The following is a 22,087-nucleotide window of genomic DNA, read 5'->3' on the forward strand; positions in this document are numbered from 1 at the left end:
TAAAGAGATGACTTAAATTATTCAATTTCTCTCAGCATAATCATTTCATAACATTGACAAATAAGAACATAGGATGTGAGTTTATTTGAAGATAAAAAAAATTTCTTGAAATGGCTTTTTCAACAAGTCTTTCCTGATGATCATAGCATGATTTGAGTAAAACTGCATCTTGTAATAAAAATCTGAGTGTACCTAGAATGTGTGTTGTCATTTAAATCATCAGATAAAACAACTTTCACAATATGTACAAATTAATACGGTGTCTGCAGCAATCTGAAGACATCATTCATCCTTTGGATACAGCATAATTACAGTATGAAGATGAGTGATGAATGAGATGATTCTAGAAGCACAGTTGGGAACACACAGATCACATCCACGTAGGGAGCAACGACACTAGCTAGCTACCGTGCCCTCAGTCTCCATATCCCCTGGTGGTGTGACAACATTGTCTGCTTCAGGCTCCTCAATGTCTTTCACTACTTTCACAGGTTCAATAGGACCGTTATTCATTTCAGAGTCCATGGCATCAGGCCCATTCGTAGTCTCTACTAGGGGTTTACTTTCAGATAAACTTTGTGAAGAGTGAACATCACCATTGTCATTTGTAATATCATGATTGCTAACAGTGTCAGGGGGTGCTTCATGCACACTTGATGAATCAACTAGATTTGCATGATGGTTGTTAGTATCTCCATGATTAACAGGAACTGAATTACTTTGTGTCTCTGGATTGGGTTTGGAATCTAACTGTGAGACATCTTCACTTGATGTTTCGGTTGGTTCACACACAGTGTTAAACTCTTGTGCTGCTGTAAAAGATTCAAGTGTTGCAGAAGCCTCAGGAACAGGTGAGCTTTCACTTGGTTTATCAACACTGTGAACAGAGGATTCAGTGACTTGTGAAGATTCTGCTGCTTGTGTAATGTCCTGTGCTTCTACAGACCTCTCTGTGGCTGATTCCTGTGTATCTGCAGGAACAATAACTGGGGCAGGAGCATCAACTGGTGCAGCAGGCACCTCAGACGGTGTCACATCTTTGACATCTCCAGCAGGTGGTTGAGAAGCTTCACCTGCTTCACTAACAGAGGCTAAACCTGCTTCACTTTCAGGAATGGCAGCTGCAGCAACTGGAGGAGCAGCAGAATTATTGGAGGAGTCACCACCCGTTTCTGCTACTGCCAAATTAGCTTCAGACACTACAGGGGCAGCATCATCTTCTCCCTGGACAACTTGACTCCATCTACTCTGGCGATTAGAACGATCTCTTGCCCTTGTGCTAGGTTTTGTTTCACCTTCTCGATCTCTAGAACGATCTGTCCTGTCACGGTGATCCCTCTCATCATGGCGTCCACCTCTCCTGTCTCTATCGCGATCACGATCTCGGTCCCTGTCCCGATCTCTTTCTCTATCTCTTTCATAGTCTCTGTCCCTTTCACGATCTCTTTCACGATCAGGACCACCACCACCACCACCACGGTCAGGACCACCACCACCACCACGGTCAGGACCACCACCACCACGCTCAGGAGCACCACGCTCAGGACCACCACGCTCATTTCTTGGACTACGGTCATTTCTATCTCTGTACAAGAACTGACCACCCTGTCCAAATCCTCCCCTATCTCTACCAGGTTCTCGACCTCTGAAATCTCTTCCCCGTTCCCTGTTCATATCACGATCTCGCCCCACATCTCTAGCCATGTCACGGTCCCGACCAAATCTGTTTTCGCTGAATTCATCATCATCTTGATCGAAGTCTCTTCTAAAACCACCTTGTTGCATATTTTCACCAGAATTTCTCCTCTCATTTGAGTTCCACCTGTCCATTTCAGTTTCTAAACTCATAAGAGGTGGAGGTCTTCCACTGCCACCAAACCTTTCCATTTTTTCACCATGATTAAACTCGGGCCCATCTACACCTGGGGGCCCATCCTGGAATGGTCTTTCCATATCAGGGGCAGGTCCCATACCAAATGGAGGTCTCGGTCCCCTAAAGTTGGGTGGTGCCCCTGGGGGCCCACCTTGTGGGGAAGCAAACCTGAACCCTTGTCCTGGGAGACCTGGTCTGAAACCTAACAGACCAGGTCGGGGTCCACCAGGTCCTGGGAAACCTCTTGGACTCAGACCAACAGCTGGACCTCGAGGTCCACCAGGCATTAATGGTCCACCTGGCCCTGTTAGTGAAACAGGTGGTCCTCCTGGTCCTGGTTGACGTGTTGGGGTACCAGGTGGTCCTTGAAGCACAATTCCTTGTTGGTCACCAGGACCCATTAAGCTTGGTCTGGGTCCAACAGTCATTTGAGGCCGAGGTGGCATTCCTGGCATCTGAGCTATTGATATAAGTGGTCGTGGACCATGCCCCATTGGGCTTCCCATCAGTGATGGCAGTGACACAGCTTGAGATGTTGGCATGTTTTGTGAACCTGGGGGGCCGAATGGTTGACGAGGAGGGAAGCCAGTTACAGGACCAGAACCACCCATTCGTTCATCTTTGTCTTCTGGTTCATTGTCACCACTCCAGTCCATTCCTTTATCACTTTCACTATCATCAGCTGGCTTCACAGGTTGTCCTGGAGCACCAAATGGTAACCTGACGGGGGTCCCTGGCATTGGCATTCTGAAATTTGGTGGAGGCACATTTGGATTGAAGCTGGGGAAGCTTCCATGTTGAGGAGGAAAGCCAGGACGAGGAGCTCCTCGGGGTGGTTGCTGAATACCAGGGGTTGGGATGGATGTTGACATTATGTTGTGGATGGCCTGACTTAGCTGAGCACTAGCAGTCTCCAATGGCTTGCTACCGAGGGACACAACGGTCATTGCCTGAAAAATAGAAAACAAAAAAATAATGGTTTGACTATATGTCAGAGTGAGTCTATGAAACTTGTTCACATTGCACTAGTATTAAAACTGTATCAAATGAGCTACAATCAAATACTGTCAAGGGGTGATGACATGCAAAAACACATGAAGTGGAGAATCACAATAATTTACATTAAATCAAGGACAGTATAAGGTATTATTTCAAGACAAATTATTCAATTCTAATGTGAGCTCTTAAGCCTTAATCTTTGCATGAGTTACCTGAGCTGGTGGTCTCAGACCACCAGGCATGGTGCCTAATGATCCTGGATGTGGAATTGTCTGAGCTTGTGATGGGGCGGGTCCTTGGGGCAGACAAATCTGTGGTGGAATTCCGGGTGGCATCTGCCCCGGGGCTAGCTGACCTTGAGGCATCTGCCCTTGCTGGAGCTGACCGGCACCCATTTGTCGTGGTGGCATCTGCCCCGGGGGCATCTGGCCAGGTTGTAACTGCCCGGGGGGCATCTGGGTTGGGGGCATTTGACCAGGCACTGGCATCATCACTGGGGGCATCATGTGGGTCATCACAGGCACCACCCCTGAATCAACGAAGTAAAGAGTAATGAAATAGCAAGAATATTCTTACAAGTTAAAAGATGGCAGCCATCAAAAGGGAATTCAACCTTTCATTTCGAAAGTTAAATAACTTATTACATCATGCATTGCTTCAATGCTAGGTTGGTTTTATGCCACTGTTAATATTCCAGACCTGTCATAACAATTCATGCATTGCACCACAGAGGAGATTCATATCAGGGTCAATCATTCCTAACCCAGCCCTGTTTCATATTCCATTTGTCTGCTCACCTGGCAGAGGTCCCCCAAACTGTGGCTGAGCTTGAATAGTCTGCTGTGTCTGCTCAGCTTGCACAGGAGCTCCCTGACTATCCTGATCAGGCTCCTCTTGCCGACCAAACTTCATACCTGCAAGTGTAGCACCTCCAATGAGAATGTGAGCAGTGATTGCAAGCCATACACTATGTTTAAAACATCAAACTGAACTTCAGCCTGGACAGGTGATATGTTATTATTGTTCAGCTTCGAATCGGTGAGGAACAAGTGCTGTCTGCAAGCACACCCATCAAGATTCTAGCCACATTTATTAGTAACTGATGACACACACAAAATCAGCCATGTCAAACTGATAGAGCCTTCCACCCATATCTACTTGGTAGAATCATTAAATAGACAATTATATATTGTTACAAAGGAAAGTTCTCACTGGCATTCTGAAGAAGTATAGCATCAATGGTTCACTGAAATGAAGAACTTAACATGCTGCAAGATTGGGTTCTATTGACGAGTCTTACCCCAAGATTGTCCTTCAACCACAGAAAGCAAGCAATGTCCATGGAAAGAGTGACAGATGTGATAAGAGACCACACTGACAAAGTTCCAACACGTTGATGTAGCACTCTTGGGAAAGATCAAATTCCACAACAGGAAATTAATCAGCAAATAAGTGCTAATGAAAAGCCAATCTACATAAACACAGCATGAATTGTTTAAACAATTCTTAGATACAAAAACTATGTGTCCTTGGAAAGAGTGACAGATGTGATCGAGACAGGCCACACTGACAAAGTTCCAAGATGTTGATGTAGCACTCTTGGGAAAGATCAAATTCCACACACACAAACCTGATCGGCAAATAAGTGCAAAAAACAAAACATGATGTAACGTCTTTAATCCTCTCAATGCTACTGTCGAACCCATTCGACAGGACAGCAGCATCATGACATCTCCAAATAAAACTTGCAATAATTATTCAACAAGTCGGATTTACGTGTCATTTAAATTATGTATGGAATGAATTAATTCTCGGCTTTCTAAATATATAATCTTCAATTAGTTTATGTACCTTAAAACAAAATGCCCACGAATTAAAAATTTGTTCACCAAATTTCTCTGCACACAGCCACAAATAACGGCCATTGTTGCCTTCGTGCACATCATGCAGAGTTGTACACAGTCTAATATTTTCTTCGTAATGAAATATTTTTTTCAAAATTTGATCAATATTTTTGTTCTTTGGTGAAGAGAAAACAGTTTCATATTTTCTAAAAATTAATAACTTTCAGATTAATTAGTTATAAACAAAAAACAATCTCAATTTTACATCACCGATTGGATGAAATAGGAATGATCATGGCAACGGCGGTAAACCAACAACTCCACATGCATCATGATACCGAAAAATTTTGCCATTCTTTGAGAGATCCAATTATTTTCGCTGGAATCAATTACATGGTATCATTCGGTATCTGTTATTGTCTTTGTCAAAAAAATATCATATTTATCGAGTTTACAATGATTTTGTTTGATAAACCTTCCGACACTGACATAGTTGACAGCCATGGTGACGCGTAAGGGCGTGTCTAAACTTGCGGGGTTTTTAGGTGACAAGACACGTACGAAGGGTGTTAGAAAATATGCGTTCAGAATCAGAATCTTAACTCATATACATTCTAAGAAAACGATTCAATACCTAAATTATACAGATCATGAAAATTAATCACAATATTTGCAATTGTACCCACCCTTGATGAAACCAGAAGCACTTACAGCATCGCACCCATGGAGGTAAAGCATGCACGAGTTGGAAAACGACCATTGATACATTTTCTAAATTGATTCAAATTCCCCTAAAAATCCAAAATTTATGGTAGAATTAACTTACTAAACACTTTCAATGGGTAACTGTTAGCAGTTATCAACTGTTGTTGTCATTTTTTCCTTTTTTTGTTTATTTTTTCGCCTCAATATTGCCGCCGGTGCGTAGATCTTTATTATTACAAATTCAAAGTCGTGATGGATCTCACGGTCGATGATTTTCAAATAATAGTTCTGACATGGGGAGATATTATGAAATGTCAGTATGTCATCATAATAACATAATATTGTTATGTGTCTATCGTCACAAGAAGGACAATTCTGATGATCGAAGATGTTATGCATGAATTTTTTTTCCTTTCACAGAAACAGATGAAACCAGATCTAGTGTAAGAATGGATGTAAATGGATTTCTTAAAAATTGGAATGACGGGATATAAAATAGTCATTGTCTACAGGTGTGAATGCATTTCACTCAAAATCGGTATTTATTTTAGTCATTAAAACAGATAAACAACACATATTTTGTTCTCCAAGTACGAGAAAAATTGAAATAATTCTGTTGCCTCAAAAAGCAGAGCTTTCAAAGTTTTAATTCTACCTACTTTCACATTGTTTGGCGTGTGTCCATTTTAAAAACAAAACAAGAAGACAAAGTCATCAATATCCCCCGCAATGGCAAAATACTCTTCATGATTATGTCTAGGAGTTATGATTATGTCAAATATTAAGGTGTGTATATAGAAAAGTGGAAGGAGAGTATTGAAAGGTTTTTAAAGTTCTGCTCAAGAAAGGAGCACTACCACCAATTTCAGTCTATGTCAAACTTGTTGCCATGGAAATGCCAAAAATATTTTATTCAGAGTTCCAAAACTACCAAAAGGCACAAGTACACCACTAGACCAATCTATGTGCCAAGTTTGGTGAAGAAATAGTGAACGGTTTTAGAGTTCAGCTCCCGAAAAGAGCACTACCACCAATTTCAGGCTAAGTCAAACTTGTTGCCATGGAAAAGCCAAAAATATTTTATTCAGGATTCCAAAACTACCAAAAGGCACCAGTACACTGCCAGATCTATCTATGTGCCAAGTTTGGTGAAGAAATAGTGAACGGTTTTAGAGTTCTGCTCCCGAAAAGAGCACTACCACCAATTTCAGGCTAAGTCAAACTTGTTGCCATGGAAACGCTAAAAATATTTTCTTCAGAATTCCAGAACTACCAAAAGGCACCAGTACACCACCAGACCAATCTATGTGCCAAGTTTGGTGAAGAAATAGTGAATGGTTTTAAAGTTCAGCTCGGAAAAGAGCACTACCACCAATTTCAGGCTAAGTCGAACAGGTTGCCATGGAAACGCGAAAATTATTTTATTCAGAATTCCAAAACTACCAAAACGCACCAGTTCACCACCAGACCTATCTATGTGCCAAGTTTGGTGAAGAAATAGTGAACGATTTTAGAGTTCTGCTCCCGAAAAGAGCACTACCACCAATTTCATTTTAAGTCGAACTTGTTGCCATGGAAAAGCCAAAAATGTTTTATTCAGAATTCCAAAACTACCACAAGGCACTATTACACAACCAGATCTATCTATGTGCCAAGTTTGGTGAAGAAATATTGAACGGTTTTAGAGTTCTGCTCCGGAAATGACAAATGTGCACGGACGGGTGCACGGACGGAGTCCATTTTAATAACACACACACACACACACACACACACACACACACACACACACACACACACACACACACACACACACACAAAACGCGTTGCGGGGGATAACAAGCATTGTCACTAAGGTGACATAATCCCCCGCCGCAATTTAACAATTCAAATTTATAAAGTAATGATAGTTTAAGATGAAGTTAAATGTCAACAAAAAAATTATCTTGCTCTCTAGTTGTTCAAACACACATATATTTTCAAGACTGCCTTTGACCTTGACATGAATGTCATAGTGTATGAAAAGTGCAAAACTAATACTAAAGAAATTGCTTATTGAAAAACATTCAAGGGAGGTCTTGAAAGTCTATGAAGAAATTCCAGTGAACCGTTCTTAAAATATCTTGCTGACAATTCAGGTTAACATTCTGAAATCTTCATAGTGTCGTCGTGACCCTGAAAATTATGTGAAGGTCACCAACATTGACTCGGCCCTGGGCCTTCCCTAGATGAAGCTTGGGGTCAAATATGAAGAAAATCCACTGAATATATTTTGCGATATCTTGCTGACCATCTTAACATACAGGTTAACATGCTGAAATCTTCAAAGTGTCTCCGTGACCTTGAAAATTAAGTGAAGGTCACCAAAATCGACTTAGCCCTGCGCCTTCCCTGGATGACTGACTGACTGAGTTTGGTTTTACGCCGCTTTTAGCAATATTCCAGCAACATCACGGCGGGGGACACCAGAAATGAGCTTCACACATTGTACCCATGTGGGGATTCGAACCCGGGTCTATGGCGTGACGAGCCAACGCTTTAACCACTAGGCTACCCCACCGCCCCCTTCCCTGGATGAAGCTTGGTTTCAAATATGAAGAAACTCCAGTGAATGGTTCTTCAGGTATCTTGCTGACAAGCATTACCTGTAGGTTAATATGCTGAAATCTTCAAAGTGTCTCTGTGACCTTGAAAATTAAGTGAAGGTCACCAAAATCAACTGGGCCTTGCACTTTCCCTAGATGAAGCTTGGTGTCAAATATGAAGAAAGTCCAGTGAATGGTTTTTTGCAATATCTTGCTGACTATGTTAACATGCAATTTAAAATGGTGAAATCTTCAGTGTCGCTGTGACCTTGAAATTTAAGTGAAGGTCACCAAAATTGACGGGGCCCTGCGCCTTCGCTGGATGCAGCTTGGTGTCAAATAAGAAGAAAATCTAGTTAACGGTTCTTGAGATATCTTGCTGACAAGAGTAAAACGTTAAAGTCCCCTTGTGACCTTGAAATTAAGGTCAAGGTCACTAAACCTGACTGGGACCTTTCTTATACTGTGATGAACCTAGGTACCAAATATGAAAAGAATCTAGTCAACGGTTCTTAAGATAATCCAAATTCGTACGGACAGAGCCTAATACTATATCCGCCCCACTTTTAGCACGAACCGGGGGATATAGTGTTAGGCTCCGTCCGTCCGGAGCCATGTCGAACTTGTTGCCATGGAAAAGCCAAAAATGTTTTATTCAGAATTCCAAAACTACCAAAATGCACCAGTACACCACCAGATCTATCTATGTGCCAAGCTTGGTGAAGAAATATTGAACGGTTTTAGAGTTCTGCTCCGGAAATAGACAAATGTGCATGGGTGCACGGACGGACGGACGCACGCACGCATGGACGGAGTCCATTTTAATACCCCCCGCAAAACGCGTTGCGGGGGATAACAAGCATTGTCACTAAGGTGACATAATCCCCCGCCGCAATTTAACAATTCAAATTTATAAAGTAATGAAAGTTTAAGATAAAGTTAAATGTCAACAAAAACATTATCTTGCTCTTTAGTTGTTCAAACACACATATATTTTCAAGACTGCCTTTGACCTTGACATGAATGTCATAGTGTATGAAAAGTGCAAAACTAGTACTAAAGAAATTGCTTATTGAAAAACATTCAAGGGAGTTCTTGAAAGTCTATGAAGAAAATCCAGTGAACCATTCTTAAAATATAAACGTTTAGAGCGAAGCGGGGAATATAGTGTTAGGCTCCGTCCGTCTGGAGCCATGTCCATGAAATTGTGACAGATGTGATCAAGAGAAGCCACACTGACAAAATTCCAAGATGTTGATGTAGCACTCTTGGGAAAGATCAAATTCCACACATAGAAACCTGATCGGCAAATAAGTGCAAAAAACCTTCTCCATCATTGATATCAACAAGAAGACAAAGAAATCAATATCCCCCGCAATGGCAAAATACTCTTCATGATTATGTCTAGGAGTTATGATTATGTCAAATATTTAGGTGTGTATATAGAAAAGTGGAAGGAGAGTATTGAAAGGTTTTTAAAGTTCTGCTCCAGAAAGCAGCACTATCACCAATTTCAGTGAAACTTGTTGCCATGGAAATGCCAAAAAATATTTTATTCAGAATTCCAAAACTACCAAAAGGCACCAGTACACCACTAGACCAATCTATGTGCCAAGTGTGGTGAAGAAATATTGAACGGTTTTAGAGTTCAGCTCCCGAAAAGAGCACTACTACAATTTCAGGCTAAGTCAAACTTGTTGCCATGGAAAAGCCAAAAATATTTTATTCAGAATTCCAAAACTACCAAAAGGCACCAGTACACCACCAGATCTATCTATGTGCCAAGCTTGGTGAAGAAATATTCAACGGTTTTAGAGTTCTGCTCCGGAAAAGACAAATGTGCACGGACGGACCGACGGACTGAGCCCATTTTAATACCCCCCGAAAAACGCGTTGCGGGGGATAATAATTGTAAACAAGAGTCATCAGAAGATGACATATCCCCCCGGCCCCCACATCTTTGAAAGAACAAATCATCTGACAGTTACTTAAAGTCCAGCTTGATTTTAGACAAGTGCAAATCGTTTCCATGGAAATCATGAAAAAAATAAACGACAAAAATCTGCAAATAGCAAAAGGCACCACTTTGGGATCTGCCTCACCTATCTGCCAAGTTTTGCTGAAAGATATTAAGAAGTTTTCGCGTTGTGCTCCGGAAACAAAACCTACCCCTCCCTTTTGAGACTAAGTCCGAATTGTTTCCATGGAAACTGAGAAAATAATAAATGACAAAAATCTGCAAATAGCAAAAGGCACCACTTAAGGTTCTGTTTCATATATCTACCAAGTTTTGTTGAAAAATATTATACGGTTTTTGAGTTGTGCTCCGGAAACGAAAGCAATCCTTACTTTTTGAGACTAAGTCCAAAATGTTTCCATGGAAACCGGGAAAAATAAAAATGCCAAAAATCTGTAAATAGCAAAAGGCACCACTTTAGGATCTGTTTGATATATCTAACAAGTTTTGTTGAAAAATATTGAACGGTTCTTGAGTTATGCTCCGGAAACGAAGCCCACCCCTCACTTTTGGGAGTAAGTCCGAATCGTTTCCATGGAAACCGGGAAAAATAAAAATGCCAAAAATCTGCATATAGCAAAAGACTAAGTTCTGTTTGATATAACCACGTTTCCATGGAACGGTTCTTGAGTTATGCTCCGAAAAATGGGAGTAAAATCGCTTCCAATAATCTGTAAAATGCCAAAAATCTGCAAAGGCAAAAGGCACCTTTAGGTTCTGTTTGATATATCTACCAAGTCTTGTTGAAAATATTGAGCGTTTTTGAGTTATGCTCCGAAACGAAGCCCACCCTTCTTTAAGACTAAGTCCAAAACGTTTCCATGGAAACCGGCGAAAATAAAAATGACAATAATCTGTAAATACAAAAGGCACCACCTTAGGTTATGTTTGACATATCCACCAATTTTTGTTGAAAATATGTAACAGGTCTCGAAACAAAATTTATCAACAATGAGGGCGAACTGTAAAATATATAAAAAATCTAAGTGTAACAGGTCTTTATCAAGAATAAATAAAATATAAAAAATTGTAAAAACCCCAACCCAACGTAACAAAGAAACGTCTGACAGGACTAACAAGAGTCATCAGAAGATGACATATCCCCCCGGGCCCCACATCTTTGAAAGAACAAATCATCTGACAGTTACTTAAAGTCCAGCTTGATTTTAGACTAAGTGCAAATCACTTCCATGGAAATCATGAAAAAAATAAATGACAAAATCTGCAAATAGCAAAGGCACCACTTTGGGATCTGCCTCTACATATTCGCCAAGTTTTGCTGAAAGATATTAAGAAGTTTTCGAGGCGTTGTGCTCCGAAACAAAACCCATCCCTTCCTTTTTGAGACTAAGTCGAATCATTTCCATGGAAACCAAGAAAATAATAAATCACAAATATCTGCAAATAGCAAAGGCATCACTTCAATATCTGCCTCACATATCTGCCAAGTTTTGCTGAAAGATATAGAGAGGTTTTGAGTTGTGCTCCGAAATGGAAGCCCACCCTCACTTTTGGGACTAAGTCCGAATCGTTTCCATGGAAACCGGGAAAAATAAAAATGCCAAAAATCTGCAAATAGCAAAAGGCACAACTTTAGGATCTGTTTGATATATCTACCAAGTTTTGTTGAAAAATATTATATGGTTTTTGAGTTGTGCTCCGGAAACGAAAGCAATCCTTACTTTTTGAGACTAAGTCCAAAATGTTTCCATGGAAACCAAGAAAAATTAAAATGCCAAAAATCTGCAAATAGCAAAAGGCACCACTTAAGGTTCTGTTTCATACATCTACCAAGTTTTGTTGAAAAATATTGAACGGTTCTTGAGTTATGCTCCGGAAACGAAGCCCACCCCTCACTTTTGGGATTAAGTCCAAATCGTTTCCATGGAAACCGGGAAAAATAAAAATGCCAAAAATCTGCAAATAGCAAAAGGCACAACTTTAGGATCTGTTTGATATATCTATCAAGTTTTGTTGAAAAATATTATATGGTTTTTGAGTTGTGCTCCGGAAACGAAAGCAATCCTTACTTTTTGAGACTAAGTCCAAAATGTTTCCATGGAAACCAAGAAAAATAAAAATGCCAAAAATCTGCAAATAGCAAAAGGCACCACTTAAGGTTCTGTTTCATACATCTACCAAGTTTTGTTGAAAATATTGAACGGTTCTTGAGTTATGCTCGAAACTGAAGCCCACACCCTCACTTTTGGGACTAAGTCCGAATCGTTTCCATGGAAACCGGGAAAAATAAAAATGCCAAAAATCTGCAAATAGCAAAAGGCACCACTTTAGGATCTGTTTGATATATCTGCCAAGTTTTGTTGAAAATATTATATGGTTTTTTGAGTTGTGCTCGGAAACGAAGCCCACCCCTTACTTTTGAGACTAAGTCCAAAATGTTTCCATGGAAACCAGAAAAAATAAAATGCTAAAAATCTGCAAATAGCAAAAGGCACCACTTTAAGGATCTGTTTGATATATCTACCAAGTTTTGTTGAAAAATATTGAACGGTTCTTGAGTTATGCTCGGAAACGAAGCCCACCCTCACTTTTGGGACTAAGTCCAAATCGTTTCCATGGAAACCAAGAAAATAAAATGCCAAAAATCTGTAAATAGCAAAAGGCACCACTTAAGGTTCTGTTTGATATATCTACCAAGTTTTGTTGAAAAATATTGAACGGTTCTTGAGTTATGCTCGAAACGAAGCCCACCCCTCACTTTTGGGACTAAGTCCGAATCGTTTCCATGGAAACCGAGGAAAAAAATAAAATGCCAAAAATCTGCAAATAGCAAAGGCACCACTTTAGGATCTGTTTGATATATCTACCAAGTTTTGTTGAAAAATATTGAATGGTTCTTGAGTTATGCTCCGAAACGAAAGCCACCCTCACTTTTGAGACTAAGTTCAAAATGTTTCCATGGAAACCAAGAAAATAAAATGCCAAAAATCTGCAAATAGCAAAAGGCACCACTTTAGGATCTGTTTGATATATCTACCAAGTTTTGTTGAAAAATATTGAACGGTTCTTGAGTTATGCTCGAAACGGCGAAGCCCATCCTTCTTTGGGACTAAGTCCAAATCGTTTCCATGGAAAACCGAAAAATAAAAATGACAAAAATCTGTAAATAGCAAAAGGCACCACCTTAGGTTCTGTTTGATATATCTACCAAGTTTTGTTGAAAAATATCGAACGGTTCTTTGAGTTATGCTCGGAAACAAGCCCACCCTTCTTTAAGACTAAGTCCAAAAGCGTTTCCATGGAAACCGAGAGAAATAAAAAATGACAATTATCTGTAAATAGCAAAAGGCACCACCTTAGGTTAGGTTATTTTTGACATATCTATCAATTTTTGGTTAAAAAATATCGAACGGTCTTTGAGTTATGGTCCTGGAAACAAAATGATTCTGGGACGGACGGATGGACGGACGGACGGAGTTTGACGGACAGGACAAGGCGACGAATATCCCACCGCATTATACGCCGGTGGGATAAAAAGACAACTACTATATGTATCATAGTCCATTTTAAAGAATAGGGTTTGACATACAATTGGCTCATGCAATTAGGCTAACCCATCAGGTCTCAGAATTTTCAGAAGAAAAATGATGAAGAGAAATATAATTATTATTACTTCACTCGAGTTGAAAACAAAAGATTTGCATTACCCAGTTAAACTAACCTACCAGTTATTTTCCAAACATCTATTTTTTGAGTTTTTAAATAAACCTTCCCATTCAACCTGTAGGTATGTGTTGAACACACTCTTTGTTGAACATAGCTTCAAACTAAACATGCACATAGTCTTACCTCGGAGGTGTGTGGGAAGGGAGTCCTCATCAATCATCCCTCCTTCACAAAGAGGGTTGATCTCGAGTGGCAGCTTATTCCATGCTATGTAAGTAACGCCTAGGTCTGCATGCCAGCCCTCCTTGTACTCATTACCCTTTACACCGATTCCAGGAGCAAACGCAATCTGAAACAATTAGTCTTATACTCCTAAAACTGATTCAAAATTAGCATGTGCTAAGGGGCACACCTCTGTACATCATGTTGCCCATGACAGGGTCAAAACATGTAAGTTGAGTTTCACAGTGATACAAATCAGAAAAACTTACAACATTCATTTGACAATTATTCTTTCCTTTGTATAGTGTACTGAGATGACAAACAAGTGTTTTGTGTCCAGAGAAGCTACCACTCACTCTAATAGTACTCCCATTTATCTTGCACCCTCTCGCCATCTTTTCCACAGCCTTATAGGCATCTTTTCTTCTCGCCATACACACATACGCACATCCCCTTGGGGGAATCATCTGCAAAAGAAGGGAAAAGGTAAGTTTCACAGTTTACAAAGGAACACATCACAAAGAAAAATTGTTAAATACCCTGGAAAGATGGGGGTGGTTTGTTTTTTTTGTCAGCGTCCATATCAGTGAGTTAGAATTAACATCACCTTGAATAATTGCAGAATGAAGAAGTGACGCAGGTGTCCAGAGTGATGTCAACCACTTGATCAAATATCAAGAAAATAATCTGGATTTCAAGGGAAGCAACTGTGCAGAGAAGAATGGGGTTCTCAGGTGGCTGCCATTATCGACCAAATTTCAGTATGTACAAGAGATACCCAATGCCAAGGATTCCATTTTGATCTTCCATTCCTCACCTAATAAGACTAAATGGATGATCAGGCTTAATAATTTGGTGGGATGCATGTCATCTTGCCTCAAGGCGAGAATTTATGGATCTCAACTTCTGTATTTCAGGAACACGATGCAGTAAGAATATACTCTGAAACATTGCGTTCCTCACAAAGAAGTTGACAGCCATAAATTCTCACCTTGTGTGTATCACTTCTAAAAGCCGTTCAAAGGCTCAAATTTATCTCAAGTGGACAGATCAAGGTATCATGATTTCAGTCACTGGACTCTGGTCAAGACTTAGTTAAGTCATCATAGAGCTGGAATATTGCCGAGTACAACATTGAACAGAGAAGAAAATCCACAAAATTTAGTCATAGAACTGCTTAATGAGTTGAAAATGCACAATACAATACGATACCATCACTGGGAAAGCTACCGACTTGATTATAACGTATCTGCATCGAGGTTAACACAAATAATTTGCATTAGGGTATAATTCTCGCAAAACTCACATTTACAGATTCTACAACACCATATTTTTCTATTTCTTCTCGCAGTTCCTCTTCCGTAGTATACTTGGATATATGACCTATCCACAAAGTCGTACTACACACTGAAACAAAGAAAAGGTTTTTCAAAGGAAAGAAACACTTCCATATGTCTTTAACGTGCATTGAACACTTTTTGTTAACTTAAAACAGCATTCTTCTCATACAACTGCAGTCCAATTTGATGAATTTTCTCAAATATATTAGTCATATCCAACATACATATTTTACAAAAGTTCATAAACTTCAACTTACCACTAATATGTTTTTCTTTTATTAAAGGCAATCCCTTTTTCCTGCGCTCCTTTTCCTTCTCTTTCTGTCGTTCTCTGTCTCGATCACGAGATCTGCAAACATATTTCACAGGCTTCATGACAGACAAAACATTTCAATCTAACTGCTCGATTTCTTTCACAAAGTTGCACTGATAATCATACAGATGATGGGGATGTGCATTACTGTGCCATTATGTGGTAGATTCTCAGAGTTTCATACGATAACTGCAATTTGCTTTAAGTGCATTAATTGTTAAATTTATCAAACCAGTCACTGGAATATAAAAAACTACTCCAAAACATCTAAAACCTTACCTTGACCTTCGATGCCGATCCCTTGACCTTGACCTCCGCCTTCTTTCACGAGATCTTGACCTTGACCTCTTGCGTCTTTTTGGTGATCTACAACAATGAACTTTCATATTAGAAAACTTGCATGTGAACTTGAATACTGCAGATATACCCTACAACCACCTTGACTGGAATGCAACTCCTTGCAAGTGAAAATGTACAGATGGAGTTTTCCCTGCTGTAGAAGGAAGTTTGAATGTTCAAGTTCAAGTTCAAACAATGCTACATAATGACATACATAGAATACTAGGGATCTCCCACAATCCTGCAGAATAAACCACAAATCCTTGAAAAGCTCACCGTGACCTGTCCCGTGACCTGTGGGAGCTACGGCGATGATCGTGGTCATCATCTTTCTTCTCATCGTGACTGGTATCCAGATCCATTTCTTCTCCATGGGACTGATTCAGATTACCATACGGCATGGTTTGTGGCATGTCCATTCCAATTGGCACAAACGCCCCTTTGTGGCTCTGCACACAGAACAATAGCCTCAATTAACGACAAGGTAGGTTTACACTGTCAAAATTCAAGGTAAATATGTTCCATGAAGACTGATAGTTGTCAAGACTGACAGAGACAGTCATTCCAGTACAAGCTGCTTGATGTTCAGGAATAACTCCTAGGAAAGAACAAATTCCAAGCCTGGCCCTGATTTCTCGAAACAAACTTAAGTTTTTACTCAAACTTCAAACTGAGTTTGACAATTTGGAACAGCTGAATTTTTAACTCAACTGCATTTTTAAAATAAAAAAGCCCAAACAAGTTAAGTATTCTATTCACCAAACTCAAATTGTCTACTATGTTTGAGTTTAATATCGATTTCAGTTCAACATGGGAAATGTGTTTTCTCAAATTTGAGTAAATATTCGAACTTAAGTCAAAACTCAGACTTAAGTTTGTTTAGAGAAATCGGGACCTGATCAGCTAATGAGTCAAATACAGAACATTACATCTATGGACGACCACCTCCTCCTGTTGCTGCTGCTATCTACAGATTACTGATCTGGACCTCAACCTATTTCACTCAGCTATGAAACAAACAACCAGAATACATGTATTTCTACTCTGCTCTTGGTATTACAATTATTTAAAATAACAAGTGAAAACAAATGGCTTTGTCCATGAACAGAGAGAGACAGAAAAAAAACTATGAAAAGTCTTCCTGCCAAGATTCCATGATTTTAATGTAGCACTCTTGGGAAAGATCAAATTCCACAACAGAAACCTGATCGGCAAATAAGTGCTAATGAAAAGCAAATCTACATACAAACAGCAGGATATACCATAAACATGGAAATTAGAAGTCTGTACAAAATGATATATTTAAATATACTGTCTTGTTTTGAACACACACTACTCTTGTAACTGACTTTACAATCTCAATAATTCATATAGCATAGCATTCTCACACAACACAAGGGACTTTGAATGACTGAAACATAATCTAGTCTTAAGAACCAAAAAGGCTAAAACTGTGTACTGTAAGTTATGGAAAACAATCTGTCAATCAACACTGACAATCAAGAAGGATCACTGTGCTCCAAGGTACAACTACCGGTCGATGGTCTACAGATTACTGATCTGGACCTCAACCTATTTCACTCAGCTATGAAACAAACAATCAGAATACATGTATTTCTACTCTGCTCTTGGTATTATAATTATTTAAAATAACAAGTGAAAACAAATGGCTTTGTCCATGAACAGAGAGAGACAGAAAAAACTATGAAAAGTCTTCCTGCCAAGATTCCATGATTTTAATGTAGCACTTTTGGGAAAGATCAAATTCCACAACAGAAACCTGATCGGCAATAAGTGCACAGACAGTAAAATGTCAAACTACTCTCCTACTAGAGACAACTTTGTGATTTACCACCAAACACTCAGACCTTTAACGCTCTATTAGCCTATACAAGGTGAAACCCACTTGGTAAAACCATCACAACGTTCACCATATCAAACAGAGGTAATGAGTTCTAACCTGTCTCATGATCAGTGATCGAAATAACGGCCGGCCTGCCTGCCCGAGGCGGTCAACTTTCGTCTCAGGCTGCCTGAAAAAATCTCCTTCAACCCGATTGTCAGGCCGATAAGTTTAAGACTAATCTACTTACTCTTCACTCTTATCAATCCATAAACAAACTTAAGTTTTTACTCAAACTTCAAACTGAGTATGACAATTTGGAACAGCTGAATTTTTAACTCAGCTGCATTTTTAAAATAAAAAAGCCCAAACAAGTTAAGTATTCTATTCACCAAACTCAAATTGTCTACTATGTTTGAGTTTAATATCGATCTCAGTTCAACATGGGAAATGCGTTTTCTCAACTTTGAGCAAATATTCGAACTTAGTCAAAACTCAGACTTAAGTTTGTTTAGAGAAAACGGGACCTGATCAGCTAATGAGTCAAATACAGAACATTACATCCATGGACGACCACCTCCTCCTCCTCCACCTCCTGCTGCAGCAGTACATACAGCTGTTTCCCCAAACTATCTCTTGCTATCAACGTCAGTGTCTGACATAAAAATGAAAGTGGTGGGATGATTATCATAATCCTATTGATGTAAGAGAGAAAACTCCCTTACCGGAAGTACTTTTCTTGTTACAACATGAATTGTGTCGGTTGAAGTAGACCCGGTAAGCATAGATGATACGCCTGATCATTTTGTATGTTGCCTGAGTGTATTACCAATGATCTTGAGTTGAGATTATCACTTGTCAGTCATAAAATAACAAGGTTTCCTTATAGCAGCCAGTTCCATAGCCCATCAGCATGTTAACAAGACAAAGTCATCAATATCCACCGTAATGGCAAAATACTCTTCATGAATGTGTCTACTAGTTATGATTATGTCAAATATTTTGGTGTGTATATTGCAAAGTGGAGGGAGAGGATTGAAGGTTTTTAAGTTCTGCTCCAGAATTGAGCACTACCACCAAATTCTATAAAAATGCAAAAAACTTATTTTATTCAGAATCCCAAAACTATCAAAAGGCACCAGTTCACCACTTGACCTATCTATGTGCCAATAGTGAACGTTTTATAAGTTCTGCTCTGGAAAAGAGTACAACCACCAATTTCAATTAAAGTCAAACTCGTTGCCATGGAAACAAAAACAAATTTTATTGAGAATTCCAAAACTACCAAAAGGCACCAGTACACCACCAGAACAATCTATGTGCCAAGTTCAGTGAAAAAATATTGAACAGTTTTAAAGTTCAGCGGAAAAGACGAATGTGCACAGACTGACAAAGTCCATTTTAATACCCCACGCAAAATGCGTTAAGGGGGGATAACAAGAGTTAACAGATAATGACAAATTGCCTTGGCAGAACAAATCATCTGACTGTTACACTAAGTCCTACAAGGCTGGTCTGTCCAACTTGATGACAGTATTCCTATCTAATCAGCATGTCAGTAACACAACTACCATGGAACTGGAAATGCCTTTCACAAATTTCAAAAACACCATAGAACTGGGATACGAAACACTTTGTATTTGTATGGCAAGTCTATTTAGTATAATATGAGTTGGTATATAATATAACAGAAAATTGATCGGCAAATACGTGCTAATGAAAAGTCAATCTACATAAACACAGCATGAATTGTTCAAACAATTCTTAGATACAAGAACTATGTGTCCTTGGAAAGAGTGACAGATGTGATCGAGACAGGCCACACTGACAAAGTTCCAAGATGTTGATGTAGCACTCTTGGGAAAGATCAAATTCCACAACAGGAACCTGATCGGCAAATAAGTGCTAATTAAAAGCAAATTTACACAAAAAACAGCAGGATATACCCTGAACATGGACATTATAAGACTGTACAAAATATTTTTTATAAGTATACTGTCTAGTTTTGAACACACACATCGTAACTCTGACTTTACAATCTCAATAATGCATATAGCATTCTGGCACAACACAAGGAACTTTGAACGACTGAAACATAATCTAGTCTTAAGAATCAACAATTGTTTGCCACTGATATGGCAATGTCCCCCGCCGCTAAAGAAGGGAATATCTATATTTATCACTTTTTTTTGGGGTCACACACAAGATGCCTGAATTGACTCTTGTCTGCATAATCACCCAATGTAGGCTGTCAACATACTTGAAAACATTGGGTGCAATGTTTTATGAGATATCACTTTTAAATAAGTTTGAAAAGCTGTCAGAGTCGTGGTGACCTTGAAGATAAGGTCAAGGTCACCCAAATCAACTGGTTTCTGCATAATCCACCAATGTATGCTGTCACTACATTTGAAGACATTGGGTACAAAAGTCCATGAGATATCGAGTTAACAAGAGTTAGAAAAGTGGTCAAAGTGTCGTGGTGACCTTGAAAATAAGGTAAAAGTCACCCAAATCGACTGGTGTCTGGGTAATCCCCCAATGTAGGCGTTCAGCAAATTTGAAGACATTGGGTAAAACAGTTCATGAGATATCTCGTTAACAAGAGTTCGAAAAGTGGTCAAAGTGTCGTGGTGACCTTGAAGATAAGGTCAAGGTCACCAAAATCGACTGGTGTCTGGGTAATCCCCCAATGTAGGCGTTCACCAAATTTGAAGACATTGGGTACAACAGTTCATGAGATATCGCATTAACAAGAATCGGGACGTACGTAGCTGAACACAGTCCCCCGTTCCGCATTGTGGCGGGCGACAATAAGGCTAAAATTGTGTACAGTAAGTTATGGAAAACAGTCTGTCAATCAACACTGATCAACACTGACAATCAAGAAGGATCATGATCACTGTGCTCCAAGGTACAACTACCGGTCGATGGTCTACACCTAACTGATCTGGACCTCAACCTATTTCACTAATCAGAATCATGTATTTCTACTCTGCTCTAGGTACTATAATTCTTTACAATAACAAGCAGGGATTTACAGGACGCGAATTCCCGCGTCCTATACGCATAAAAATGGACATTGGACTCAACAAAATTTACTAGCGCATCCAAAGGGAGTCAGAAAAAGTCCAAATACTTTTTGTAAAAATTCCAATCAAGCGACAATAAGTTATCACTGAGTTTGCTACTAGCTGGGTTATGGTATTATTCGCAATTGAATTACAGTAACAATGTGATGATCATGATACACAATACAATAACAGTATTAATAATAATGTTTAAGTGTCTGGGACCCCCATTAACCTATTTCACTTATCTATGAAACAAACAACCAGAATACATGTATTTCTACTCTGCTCTTGGTATTATAATTATTTAAAATAACAAGTGAAAACAAATGGCTTTGTCCATGAACAGAGAGAGACAGAAAAAACTATGAAAAGTCTTCCTGCCAAGATTCCATGATTTTAATGTAGCACTTTTGGGAAAGATCAAATTCCACAACAGAAACCTGATCGGCAATAAGTGCACAGACAGTAAAATGTCAAACTACTCTCCTACTAGAGACAACTTTGTCATTTACCACCAAACACTCAGACCTTTAACGCTCTACTAGCCTATACAAGGTGAAACCCACTTGGTAAAACCATCACAACGTTCACCATATCAAACAGAGGTAATGAGTTCTAACCTGTCTCATGATCAGTGATCGAAATAACGGCCGGCCTGCCGGCCTGCCCGAGGCGGTCAACTTTCGTCTCAGGCTGCCTGAAAAAATCTCCTTCAACCCGATTGTCTGGCTTATAAGTTTAAGACTAATCTACTTACTATTCACTCTCATCAATCCATAAACAAACTTAAGTTTTTACTCAAACTTCAAACTGAGTATGACAATTTGGAACAGCTGAATTTTTAACTCAGCTGCATTTTTAAAATAAAAAAGCCCAAACAAGTTAAGTATTCTATTCACCAAACTCAAATTGTCTACTATGTTTGAGTTTAATATCGATTTCAGTTCAACATGGGAAATGCGTTCTCAAATTTGAGCAAAAATTCGAACTTAAGTCAAAACTCAGACTTAAGTTTGTTTAGAGAAAACGGGACCTGATCAGCTAATGAGTCAAATACAGAACATTACATCCATGGACGACCACCTCCTCCTCCTCCACCTCCTGCTGCAGCAGTACATACAGCTGTTTCCCCAAACTATCTCTTGCTATCAACGTCAGTGTCTGACATAAAAATGAAAGTGGTGGGATGATTATCATAATCCTATTGATGTAAGAGAGAAAACTCCCTTACCGGAAGTACTTTTCTTGTTACAACATGAATTGTGTCGGTTGAAGTAGACCCGGTAAGCATAGATGATACGCCTGATCA

At 39.4% G+C, this 22,087-nt stretch overlaps 1 protein-coding gene and 1 long non-coding RNA gene across 3 annotated transcripts in view; both read right to left on the reverse strand.

Moving 5' to 3' along the window:
• Nucleotides 1-22,087, reverse strand: part of LOC124259951 (SR-related and CTD-associated factor 4-like) — a 35,675-nt gene continuing 13,588 nt past the window's right edge. For both annotated transcript variants that reach the window (XM_046694173.1, XM_046694172.1), the window contains exons 9-17: nt 16,138-16,310; nt 15,802-15,888; nt 15,467-15,558; nt 15,176-15,276; nt 14,226-14,336; nt 13,831-13,996; nt 3,670-3,786; nt 3,085-3,401; nt 1-2,823 (exon numbers count right to left, since the gene is read on the reverse strand). In XM_046694173.1, coding sequence (XP_046550129.1) covers nt 397-2,823; nt 3,085-3,401; nt 3,670-3,786; nt 13,831-13,996; nt 14,226-14,336; nt 15,176-15,276; nt 15,467-15,558; nt 15,802-15,888; nt 16,138-16,310 — 3,591 coding nt within the window. In that variant the 3' untranslated portion in view covers nt 1-396. The remainder of the gene's footprint in view (nt 2,824-3,084; nt 3,402-3,669; nt 3,787-13,830; nt 13,997-14,225; nt 14,337-15,175; nt 15,277-15,466; nt 15,559-15,801; nt 15,889-16,137; nt 16,311-22,087) is intronic.
• Nucleotides 17,138-21,255, reverse strand: LOC124259955. The gene is made up of 2 exons (XR_006893969.1): nt 21,011-21,255; nt 17,138-17,433 (listed from the first exon to the last, which is right to left on the reverse strand). It is a non-coding gene; the product is annotated as an uncharacterized LOC124259955 (long non-coding RNA).

This window comes from Haliotis rubra, unplaced genomic scaffold (genome assembly GCF_003918875.1).
Source record: "Haliotis rubra isolate DU_JTF1 unplaced genomic scaffold, ASM391887v1 Scf743, whole genome shotgun sequence".
NCBI lineage: Eukaryota > Metazoa > Mollusca > Gastropoda > Lepetellida > Haliotidae > Haliotis > Haliotis rubra.